We start from the raw sequence: 12,490 nt of genomic DNA, 5'->3' as shown, positions 1-12,490 counted from the left end.
AGCGATAGGGTAGGAAGGAGTGGGTGACAAGAGTAAGAGTTATGTGAGAGAGTGGGTGTGGGAGAAAGACAGGGTGATGCAGTAAGAGAGAACATGAGGGCAGGGCAAGAATGAGAGAAAGGTGTGAGAAAGACAGTGAGCAAGGGTGAGAAAGAAAGAAAAGTCTCCAGCATATCTTGGACATTTTGGTTAATTTGCTGCCCTCCCCATACAGATCTCCTGAAGTCATGGTCCACATTTCCCCAAATATATCATGCCTAATTCATTCTGTTTGGATTATCAATTTCTCCTGTTTGTTAGATAAGTACCTCAGTGCCACTGGATCAATCTGATCCAATTGAAGAACAATCTGCTTAAAAATACTCTTGTTCATTTTTGCCTAATTTTCAGTTGACTGCTTGGAATGGCTACTAAAGTTGAGCTTTGAATCTGACAATACTTCAAACATTCCAGTGTCCTTGCTAGAAAGCAATAATAAAATACAGTGATGCAAGGAGGAAATGTGATGTAGAATGCACGACAAGCTCAACCACTTTACCTGGATTAACAGTCATTGTATCCCTGATACTGAATCTTAAATCCCATTTAATCTTGCAAGTTTCCTTGGTAACATGTTTCACACTAAGCTGGTTTAATGCACATGGGGCAGTACTTTGATTTCCGTAAACTATGTTGTAAGCTGCAACATTTCATTAAATTTACAGGACCCCACAGAAAGAAGTACAGATATTCCCCGACTTGAGACCTATGCGACTTAAATCCATCTGCACATACAACCGAAAGTTTGTTAAATAAATATAAAGAAAAAAGAAAAAATTTATGCTGTTTATGTTGTATTTGACAAATAAGGATATACTTACCTTGTTAGTCGGCACCCCAGGGTCCATAGGCTGGGCGTGGCCATCTTGATTCCTGTGCACATGCACAAGTCTTTGGTTGGTGCATGTGCAGTGGGTTCGTGTATTGGAGTTCGGTTGACACATGTGTGAGAGTTAATGGCGTGAATTCAATATTGTTAGGGCGTCTAACTCTCGTGTATACACCATCTGATCTCCAATACACAAACCCACCATGCATGGGCCAACCAAAGACTCACAAATGTCCACAGATATCAAGATGGACATACCCAGCCTACAGACACCAGGACGCTAACTAACAAGTATGCAATTCCAACATACGTCCATTCCAGTTAGCCAGAACAGAACACGGACGTACACTGGGGAGTACCTGTATGTAAATAAACCCCTTCTAAGTATCAAGAACAGGGTAGAATGGACTGACATGTCAAGTCATAGAAAGGGAGGACTTTGCTAATACAAATGATTTCCAACAAACTGAGTTTCTACTCACAATAATATTATAATTGCTCTCTTCACCATCGGAAGAACATACAAGCTCAGTCCATTCACAAGATGTTGAGCAAAACTTCACAAGGGAAAAGATATAGTAAATGCATAAACATAGCTAGGCAGATAGACAATTCCCTCGTAGGTCCAAGAAAGCAATGACACAATATTCCTTTCAGTCTGAATATGTGGTACAGGAAGATTCAATGGGAAAATGGAAATATATTTAAAAACCCATCATGGACAGTTGGCAAACAACTTATTGCTTTGTTTTGCATTCATATAAAATATGGTATTAAGCTTTTAAATCCTTCCGAGAGCATATATCATTGAATATTCCTAAATTATTGAGAGTGTGGGATGGGTGAAATTAAGTATATAAAATGGAAAGCAATATCTCGAGGAGGAAAGATTTACAAGGGTGAGCAATACTTGGGGAAATAAAAGATTGTAGAAACTGTTAATAAAGAACAAGTATGAAGCACGTGGAATAAAAATTGGAAATCCTGGAGATATTTAGTGCATCAGGTAGCATCTGTGATGAGAGAAACAGAGATAACATTTCAGGTCAATGAACTTTCTTCAGAACTGAGTTCCTGAATGACAAACCATCCTCAAAAATGAGAGGTCAGCTGACTTGGAGATGCTTGAATATTTTGGTTACTTTTAATGTGAAAGAACTTCTACTATAACAAGACTGATAGATAAAGCGGTCCAAATTTACACAAAACTTTTATTACTCCAAGGAATTCATCTACATTTATTTAATACATATTTATTCATTCAGTTAAAGCAGTGGTTCTCAACCTTTTTCTTTCAACTCACATACCACTTTAAGTATTCCCTATGTCATCGGTGCTCTGTGATTAGTAAGGGTTTGCTTAAGGTGGTATGTGGGTGGAAAGAAAAAGTTTGAAAATTCCTATTTTAATCATACCAAATTGACTCATTATGTGCAGTTTCATAACTTCAAAGGAAATGGGCCAATGACAATTTTTCTCAAGCAAAATATTTCAATAACAATTGGGTCCAGAGCAGTGGTTCTCAACCTTCCCTTCCCACTCACATCTCATCTTAACCAATCCCTTACTAAACACAGAGCACTGCTGGCATAGGGATTACTTAAAGTGGTATGTGAGTTGAAAGAAAAAGGTTGAGAACCACTGAGTTAAAGTGTAGCAAAAATTTATTCTCAAAATTATATTTTCATTAGATATAGAACAGATTTTAAAAAAGCTTGAATTCTCAAATGTTGGCCAATTGTTCAGTAGTTGCCAGGAGCTGAAGTGAAAAATGAAGGTTGCAGGAAAATGTAGTGTGATGCTTACAGGAACAAACTCAAAATAATTGGTGAGCAAAAATAATTGTGAGAGAACTTAGAGAATAGCAATCTCAATTATGTTTTTACATGAAGTGATACTATTGGGAAAAGTGGTGTGTGGAGGGACTGGCAGGTGGAGTACATTGGCTGCAGCAAAAGAACCCAAAGACCATCTTATCATTACAGGTATGAAATATAAACATCTGCAGATGTTGTGATTGCAGCAAAAACACACAGAAATGCTGGAGGAACTCAGCCGCTTGTGCAGTGTCGAGAATCAAAATCAGAATTTATTGTCATGAACAAGTCATGAAATTTGTTGTTTTATGGCAGCTTCACAGTGCAAACATTCATATAAACCACCTTACAAAAATAAAGAAAAAATGCACTAAAAGACAAAATAAGGCAGTGTCTATGGTTCATTGATCATTCAGGAATCTGATGGCAGTGGGGAAGACACAGTCCTTGTGTCACTGGGTGCTTGTCTTTAAGCTCCTGTACCTTTTTCATGATGGTAGCAAAGTGAAGAGGGCATGGCCTGGGTGGTGGAGTCCTTGATGATAGAGGTTGCTTTCTTAAGACACCACCTCTTGAGGATGTCCTTGATGGAGTAGTCTGGTGACTGTAATATCGCAGGCCGAATTAAGAACACTCGAGTTTTTTTTCTTGTCCTGAGCATTGGCAGCACCGTACCAGACATTGATGCAACCATCCAGAATGTTCTCCACTGTACCCTGTAAATGTTTTTGAGAGTCTTCAGTGACATACCAAATGTCCTCAAACACCTCACAAAGTATAGTGTGAGCCTTCTTCATGATTGCATTGACATGGAGGCTCCAAGAGTATCAAGTAATTCAAAAGGATAGGCAGGAAGGTAAGGGAGGTGGGGTAGTGTTCTTATTAAGGATGGAATTGGGGAGATAGTAAGATCACAAGATCAAGGAACAGAAGTAGGCCATTTGGCCCATCGAGTATTCTCCACAAATCCTCCAAGCTAAACTGTTCTCACTTCTAGTTCCAATTTCCTGCCTTTTCCACATATCCCTTGATACCTTGACTAATTAGATACATGTCAATCTCCCATTTAAATTCCCCCAATGATTGGACCTCCACAGCTGAATGTGGCAACGACTTCCACAAATCCATGACCCAATGCCTAAAGAAATTCTCCTTATCTCAGTTTTCAGTGGGAAATTTCTAATTCTAAGACCATGCCCTCTTGTCCTGGATTCACCCAGCATCCTATTCATAGCTACTCTGACCAATCCTTTCAGCATTTGATATGTTTCTATGAGGTCTCCTCTCTTTCTTTGATACTGCAATGAATAGAGTCCAAGAGATGCTAAACATTCCTTATATGTTCGCCTCTGCATTCCAGGAATCATCCTAGTAAATCTTTTCTGTACTCTCTCCAATATTATTACATCTCTTCTAGGATAAAAGGCCCAAAATTGCACACAGTACTCCAAATGTGGTCTCACCAGTGCCTCGGAGCCTCATCAACACCTCTTTTCTCTTCTACACTATTCCTCTTGAAATGAATGCCAACATAGCATTCGCTTTTTTGTTTAAACTGCCAATCTATCCTGGAGGTTAACTTTTAGGTTATGCTGCACAAGGATCCCCAAGTCCCTTTGCACTTCCGAATTTTGAATTTTCTCTCCATCCAAATAATAATCTGCCTGTTTATTTCATCATCTGCCATTTCTTTTCCCACTCTGCCAAGCTCTCCAAGTCTCTCTGCAACCTTTTAGTTTCTTCAACCCTTCCTACTCCATCACCCATCTTGGTGTCGTCTGCCAACTTCGCCACAAAACCATTCAGTCCATAATCTAAATCATCAATATATATTGCAAAAAGAAGCAGCCCCAACACTGACCCCTGTAGAACACCACTAGTAACTGGCAACCCACCAGAACATTATAGTATACAGGCTCCAAAGAGCAGAATGTTGGATCAATCTGGGTAGAGATTAGGAATAGTAGAAGGAAAAAGATAGCTACCAAATAATAACATTATGGTGGCACGGGCAATACATAAAAATAACTGAAACATCTAAGAATGGAACAGCAATGTTCAGAGGACTTTAATCTCCATCTTGATTGGTTAAATTAAGTCAATTGAGGCAGCCTTGAGGGGGAGTTCATTCATGATAGTTTTCTTGAGCAGCAGAAACTGCAATGGGATGAAGGAGGAGTGTAGATTGAAAGCATAGGCTCTCTTGTGAGACAGTGGAGGACTTTCAAAGAGAGTTTTCACAGTGCTCTACAAATGTGTACTCCAGTTAAAAATAAGGACAGTAAGGGTAGGGATATTCAGCCATGGATGACTAAGGAAACAATGGAAGGTTTCAAATTAAAAGCTAATGCACATAAGGAGGCCAAAAATAGTGGGAAGTTAGAAGATTGGGAAGATGTTAAGAAGCAACAAATAAACTCAGAAAGCAATGATAAAAGGAAAGCTACATTATGAAAGTAAATTAGCACAGAGCATAAAAACAGACAGTAAAAGTTTTTTTAAAATAAATATATAAAATAAAGAAGAGTGGCTAAAGTAAACATAGGTTTCTTAGAACATGAGAAGGGGATATTCATAATGGGTATTGCAGGATGGCCAAGGCCTTGAACAAATGTATATCTTGTGCTTGTTTTCACAGTGAAAGACATAGGTAACACATCAGATTGATGTTAAGAGGGTGCCAGGAAGCGAGGACCTCGATGCAATCGCTATCGCAAAAAGGGGTAGTGCTGAGCAACTACTGGGCCAAAAGGTTGACGTGACCTGTACTGACATTATAGCAAATGCACTTGCGGTAATTTAATTAAAATTCTTTGGATTCTGTACAGCTTCTGGCAGATTGGAAGAGAGGAAATGTAATAAAATGTTTTAGAAAAGGATGTAGACAAAAGGCTACAAGTAACTCTTGGCTAGTTGCTTAATGGCCATGGTTGTGAAAATGCTTGAAGCTAAGTAATCCAAAGTTAAATATGCACAGAAGCCACAATGATTTTGCAACCACCAACTACATTCAAAATCAGACAGCTGTTGTGTGATTGTCATGTGATTGCACAAGTACAACCCGACAAAACAGCATTCTCCGGTCCTCAGTGCAAAACACAGAACCAGACGTAACACACATACAAACAATACATATTTAATCCATACAAATAAATAAATAGATCATTCAGCATTCTCATTGCTTGTGGGAAGAAGCTGTTCCTCAGCCTGGTGATGCTGGCTCTGATACTCCTGTATCTCTTTCTCGTCGAGAGCAGCTGAAAGATGCTGTGTGTGGATTGGAGGGGTCCACAACGATTTTGCATGCCCTCTTCAGACAACGATCCTGGTAGATCATGTCAGGGGGTGGGGGGGGGGGGCGGAGAGACCCCAGTGATCTTCTCTGTCACTCTTATGGTCCTGTGGATTGACTTCCAATCATTTCTCTGCAGCAACCGTACCATAATGTGGTGTGGTTGGCCATGATGTTCTCAATAAACATATCGTACAAGGTTGACATAATGGTAGCTGGTAGCCTTGCCTGCTTCAGTCTTCTCAGGAAGTGCAGTCACCGTTGCACCTTCCTGACAAGTGAGATGTTTTATGTCCACGATAGATCATTAGTGAACTCCAAGAAACATGGTGCTCTCCACTCTCTCCACTACAGAGTTGCTGATGTGTAGTGGAGGGTAGTCGCTCCTGGTCCTGGAGGCCTGTGACTAGTGGCATGTCTCAGAGATCAGTGACCATTGTTGTTTGTCATCTATATCAATGATCTGAATGATAATGTGGTTAATTGGATCAGCAAGTTTGCAGATGACACTAAGATTGGAAGCATTGAGGACAGCAAAGAAGGTTTCAGAGTTTGCAGAAGGATCAGGACCAGTTGGAAAAATGGACTGAAAAATGGCAGATGGAATTTCATGACAAGTGTGAGGTGTTGCATTTTGGAAGGACAAACTAAGAAAGGACATACACAGTAAATGGTAGGGCACTGAGAGTGCGGTAGAACAGAGGGTTCTGGGAATACAGATAGACAATTCCATGAAAGTGGCTTTTTCCACTGAGGCTCGCTGAGTTTAGGGGGAATATCAAGAGGAACAACTTCACACAGAGAGCGGTGGGAGTGTGAAATGAGCTGCCAAATGAAGTGGTAATTGTGGGCTCAATTTTAACATTTACTGATAAGAAGAATTTGGACAGGTACATGGACTGGAGAGGTATGGAGAGCAATGGACTGGTGTAGGTCAGTGGGATGAGGCAAAAAAAGGTTTAGCACAGACTAGAAGGGCCAAAGGGGCCTGCTTCTGTACTGTAATGTTCTATGTTCAGATTGGGTATGTTCCTGAAGTTCATGATCATCTCATTCGTCCTGTTTCTCGTTAAGATCCAAACCATATCACAAGATTTTCCACATCTTCTCTGAAGTGCAACTCATTGTTTTTTTTAAATTTTATTTAATTTCTTTGCATCACTACAGGAAAAAATGAATAAAACATTAATTAAATGGCCATAGTCAATGATACAAAAAAAGTTATTTTATATTTTTCTCCCGATGACCCTTCCCAACTCAATGTTGTTGCTGATGAGGCCAACTACTTTTGTGTCATCTACAAACTTGATGACACTGTTGGAGCTGGATCTGGCCACAAAGTCATGGGTCAGTAGAGCGAGCAGAAATGAGCTGAGCATACAGCCCAAAGGTTTGTCAGTGGTGCATGATGTCCTGCTGCTGACCTGGAAGCCGGTGGTCTTTCCGTTAGCAAGTCCAGTATCCAATTACAGAGAGGGATTTGAGTCCCAGCGAGGACAACTTCTTCACCAGCCTCTGGGGAAATGATTGAATTAAACGTCCAAGCTGAAGTTAACGCTCAGCAGCCTGGTGCATGTGGCGTCATTCTCCAGGAAAGTGAGTGTGCACAGGAGGGAGAGAGAAAGAAAGTGTGTGAAGTAGTAGACGAAAATCTAGACACTGTGGTTGGAGAAACTCAGCAGGTCAAACAATGTCCTTTATTCTTCTTCTTTGGCTTGGCGGATGAAGATTTATGGAGGGGTATGTCCACATCTGCTGCAGGCTCGTTGGTGACTGACAAGTCCGATGCGGGACAGGCAGGCACGGTTGCAAGAGAAAATTGGTTGGTTGGGGTTGGGTTTTCCTCCTTTGTCTTTTGTCAGCGAGGTGGGCTTTGCGATCTTCTTCAAAGGAGGTTGCTGCCCGCCGAACTGTGAGGTGCCAAGATGCACGGTTTGAGGCGATATCAACCCACTGGCGGTGGTCAATGTGGCAGGCACCAAGAGATTTCTTTAAACAGTCCTTGTATCTCTTCTTTGGTGCACCTCTGTCTCAGTGGCCAGTGGAGAGCTCGCCATATAACACGATCTTGGGAAGGCGATGGTCCTCCATTCTGGAGATGTGACCCACCCAGCGCAGTTGAGTCTTCAGCAGCGTGGATTCGATGTTTGTGGACTCTGCCAGCTCAAGTACTTCGATGTTGGTGATGAAGTCACTCCAATGAATGTTGAGGATGGAGCGGAGACAACGCTGATGGAAGCGTTCAAGGAGCCGTAGGTGATGCCAGTAGAGGACCCATGATTTGGAGCCGAACAGGAGCGTGGGTATGACAATGGCTCTGTACATGCTGATCTTTGTGTGTTTCTTCAGGTGGTTGTTTTTCCAGACTCTTTTGCGTAGTCTTCCAAAGGCACTATTTGCCTTGGCGAGTCTGTTGTCTATCTCGTTGTCGATCCTTGTATCTGATGAAATGGTGCAGCCGAGATAGGTAAACTGGTTGACCGTTTTGAGTTTTGTTTGCCCGATGGAGATGTGGGGGGGGCTGGTAGTCATGGTGGGGAGCTGGCTGATGGAGGACCTCAGTTTTCTTCAGGCTGACTTCCAGGCCAAACATTTTGGCAGTTTCCGCAAAACAGGACGTCAAGCGCTGAAGAGCTGGCTCTGAATGGGCAACTAAAGCGGCATCGTCTGCAAAGAGTAGTTCACGGACAAGTTGCTCTTGTGTCTTGGTGTAAGCTTGCAGGTGCCTCAGATTGAAGAAACTGCCATCCGTGCGGTACCGGATGTAAACAGCGTCTTCATTGTTGAGGTCTTGCATGTCCTTTATATGCATAACTTAAATACATAACCGATGATTCAGGCTTGAGCCTTTTCTCAAGGTCAGTGTGAGTGAATGTGTGAGAGAGGAGAGATTGGATATTCAAGTGTGTGACGGTGAGTTAGTAAAACTTCTGAGCATCCACTTTAGTGCTGCTCAGAATCAGAATTTATTTTCATGAACAAGCACGAAAATGGTGCTCTTGCCGCAGCATCACGGTGCAAACATTCATTTAAAATATCTTACAAATAACTAAATAAAATCAGGGCAGGAAAAATGAAAAATGCTGAGCGTCCAATTCAGCTAAAACCAACCGGTTCCTTTGAAAACTGACCCGTGTTCCTCCATGGTTTGAGGGGAACTATGCAGCAGGCACGAGCTGGGTTCAGGTGTCTGCCGCTAACATTGTGGGGGGGGGGGGGGGGGGGAAGAGTTTGCGGGTGAACAACCGTCGCCTTCACTCCGCCACTTTCCCCACCCTCCAGAGTGGAGCATTCAACACACAGAAAACAATTCAGGTCGCACCTTGGGGAATCTGGCGATCACTCGGTCCCTGCTGACGGGCGGTGCGTCCCAGGCGCCGTTCTTCATCCCTGCGGCGAATGCGAGAGCGGCGCCAGGCCCAGCGGCCGAGCACAAGGCAGACCCCGGGGGGGGAGGTCTCCGAAGGCGCTCACACCTGCCGACTCCCTGGACCGTCAATGAAAAGTTGGTGGGTGCAGACAACAGCAGCTTGTCGGAAGCTCGGCGGCTTCCATGGCAACCAGCGTCCCTCACCTCGGCCTCTGACGTCAGGCGAGGAGGAGCCTGCTGGGAGGCGATGACGCCACCTGCGCTCCTGTTTGCGTCAGCGGGGCGGGGAGGGGGGACCGACCCTGTAGCGACAGTGCGGAGGTGGCTGCTCTTTCAACGAGCCAGCAGAAGGTGTCGATTGAACAATAAATAGGGGAGAGGGACGGGGCTGTCGGAGCAGCTCAGCGGCTCAACGTTTAGGGTCCGGAACCTCCCACATCAGGATGAAGCAGAAACGCAGTGGCTTCACCCAGTGCTACACTGTCACCCCTCATGTACCTCCTCCCGTACCAGACCATAAGGAACCCTTAGTAATGTTTTTTTTGTACTAATGTTACTAGCAGATTTCAGATTTATTGTCAGAATACATTCATGACATCCTTTATCCTCCGGGCGCGGCAGAATGACCACTTATTGGCAGTGCAAAAAATGAACTGGACACAGCGTAAAATGTGAACAAACTGACTGTGAATACAGAGCGACAAAAAGAAAATCAACAATGTGTCCAAGTCGGAGTCTTTAAATGAGTCCCTGATTGAGTTTGTCGGTGGCGAGTCTGATGGTGGAGACAGGGGTAGCAGCTGTTCCTGAACCTGGTGGTGGGAGTCTTGTGGCACCTGATGGCAGCAGCGAGAACAGAGTGTGCGCTGCATGGTGTGGGTCTTTGATGATTGCTGCTGCCCTCTGATGGCAGCGTTCCCTGTAGATGTACTCAATAGTGGGGAGGGTTTTGCCTGTGATGTCCTGGGCAGTGTCTACTACCTTGAGGAGGGCTTTATGCTCAGGGGTATTGGTGTTCCCATACCAGACCGTGATGCAGCTGGTCAGCACACTTTCCACCACATCTCTAGAAATTTCCCAGGGTTTCTGGTGTCATACCAAACCTCCACAAACCTCTGAAGAAGTCGAGGCACTGATGTGCCTTCTTCATTATGTCACTGGTGTGTTGGGTCCAGGAAAGATCCTCCGAGATAGTTAATCCCAAGAACTTAAATTTGCTCACCTTCTCCTCCACTGATTCCCCAATGATCACTGGATTGCATACCTCTGACTTTCCTGAAGTCAACAATCAGCTCCTTAGTTTTGTGACATTGAGTGTTTGGCTGTTGTTGTTGTAACATTCAGCCAAGTTTTCAATCTCCATTCTGTATACTGACTTGTCCCCTTCCTTTATACAATCCACTACCATGGTTTCGTCAGCAAATTTGTAGATGGTGTTATTGTCGTTCTGAGACACAGTTGTAGGTGTAAAGTGAGTAGAGCAGGGGGCTAAGAACATAGTCCTGTGGTGCTTGTGAGATGGAGATTGTGGTCTGGAGGTGAGGAAATCCATGATCCAATTTCAGTGGGGTGTTAACTCCCAAGTCTTGGAGTTTGCTAATCAGTTTTGAGGGGATGATGGTGTTAAATGCTGAATTGTAGTCAATAAAGAGCATCCAAATCCATTTTTGCTGTCCAGGTGTTCCAAAGCTTTGTGTAGCCCGCCATAGACCTGTTACTATGATAGGCGAACTTGAATGTATCCATGTCTCCACTCACACAGGAGCTAATGTTCTTCAACACCAGCCTTTCAAAACACTTCATCACTGTTGATGTAAATTCTACTGGTCGATAGTCATTAAGGCAGGTTACTGCACTCTTCTTGGGCACTGGTATGATTTAAAAAAAAAATTTATTTAAAATTATTAAGAATAATATAAAAAACATTAAATGAAAAATATAATAACAAATCATCAAACAACCCATCATCTCCACCCCTTCTTAGCCAGCCCTGCAAGGGGAACCACAATAAAAACATATTACAAAAAATTATGATAAACAACATAACATTTTAAGATATTTCTAAACCCATATACTCTAAATAAGGTGACCACATTTGAACAAAAAAATAATTATCATGTAAATTACATGTTATTTTTTCCATATAAATACAAGATCTCAATTCATTCTGCCAACGAGTTATATTAATTTCCACATTATCTTTCCAAGTGATCGCTACGCATTTCTGCGCCACTGATAACCCTAAACGAACAAAGGCAATCTGAAACTTGTCCAACCCCAAACCAGTCAAAGAAACCATATAACCCAACAAAAAAAATCTCTGGGTCTAATGGTAATTTAATCTTAAATAATTTATTAAAAAATACCCTAATTTTTTCCCAAAATGGTTGTATCTTATCACAAGACCAGACTACATGAAAAAGGGATAAAAATAGCAAATGATGAATATAAGATTAATTTATTTGCTGATGATGTATTGATTTATTTGACACATCTGGAACATTCTTTGAAGTTTTTACAAGAATGTTTGATTCAATTTGGTGTGTTATCTGGATACAAGGTAAATTGGGACAAGAGTGAAATATTGCCAGTTTTAGAGGGGAATTATGAAGCATGTAAACATCTTATAAAATTAAGATAGTCTGATAAAATTAAATATTTAGGAGTAATTGTGGATGTAGATTATCAATCTATATATGAATTAAATTATATGCCATTATTGAAAAAGAAAAAAATGGATTTGGTTAAATGGAAGGATTGAATAAACTATATTAAAATGAATATTTTCCCACGTATTCAGTATTTATTTCAGTCAATTCCATATTTGCTTCCAAAGAGTTTTTTTCAGGATTTGAACATGGTGGAGAGGAAATTTTTATGGAAGGGAAAATTAGCGTGTGTAGCTTTGCAGAAGTTAACATGGAAATATGCCTTAGGAGGTCTTCAGTTGCCTCATTTTCAAAATTGTTATGAGGCTGCACAGTTCAAATTTGTTAATAGAATGATTGATGTTAAACAGCTCCCTAATTGGGCTAAGGAGAAACTAGCCTGTATTTCTGAATCTGAAGTTCATCAGTTTATATATAAATGGAATTTGCATTTATTACAGGGATATAATATGCTGGTGTTAAAGCATTCATTAA

General features: G+C 41.9%; 1 protein-coding gene across 1 annotated transcript in view; it reads right to left on the bottom strand.

Moving 5' to 3' along the window:
• The window catches only part of rab36 (RAB36, member RAS oncogene family), an 86,459-nt gene extending 76,866 nt beyond the window's left edge, over window positions 1-9,593 (bottom strand). The window contains exon 1 of the mRNA XM_069933658.1: window positions 9,300-9,593. Coding sequence (XP_069789759.1) covers window positions 9,300-9,365 — 66 coding nt within the window. The 5' untranslated portion in view covers window positions 9,366-9,593. The remainder of the gene's footprint in view (window positions 1-9,299) is intronic.
• Window positions 9,594-12,490: the final 2,897 nt, after the last annotated feature.

This window comes from Narcine bancroftii, chromosome 4 (genome assembly GCF_036971445.1).
Source record: "Narcine bancroftii isolate sNarBan1 chromosome 4, sNarBan1.hap1, whole genome shotgun sequence".
Lineage (NCBI taxonomy): Eukaryota > Metazoa > Chordata > Chondrichthyes > Torpediniformes > Narcinidae > Narcine > Narcine bancroftii.
Note: the sequence above shows the minus strand (reverse complement) of the source record. Positions and strands in the feature narration are given on the sequence as shown.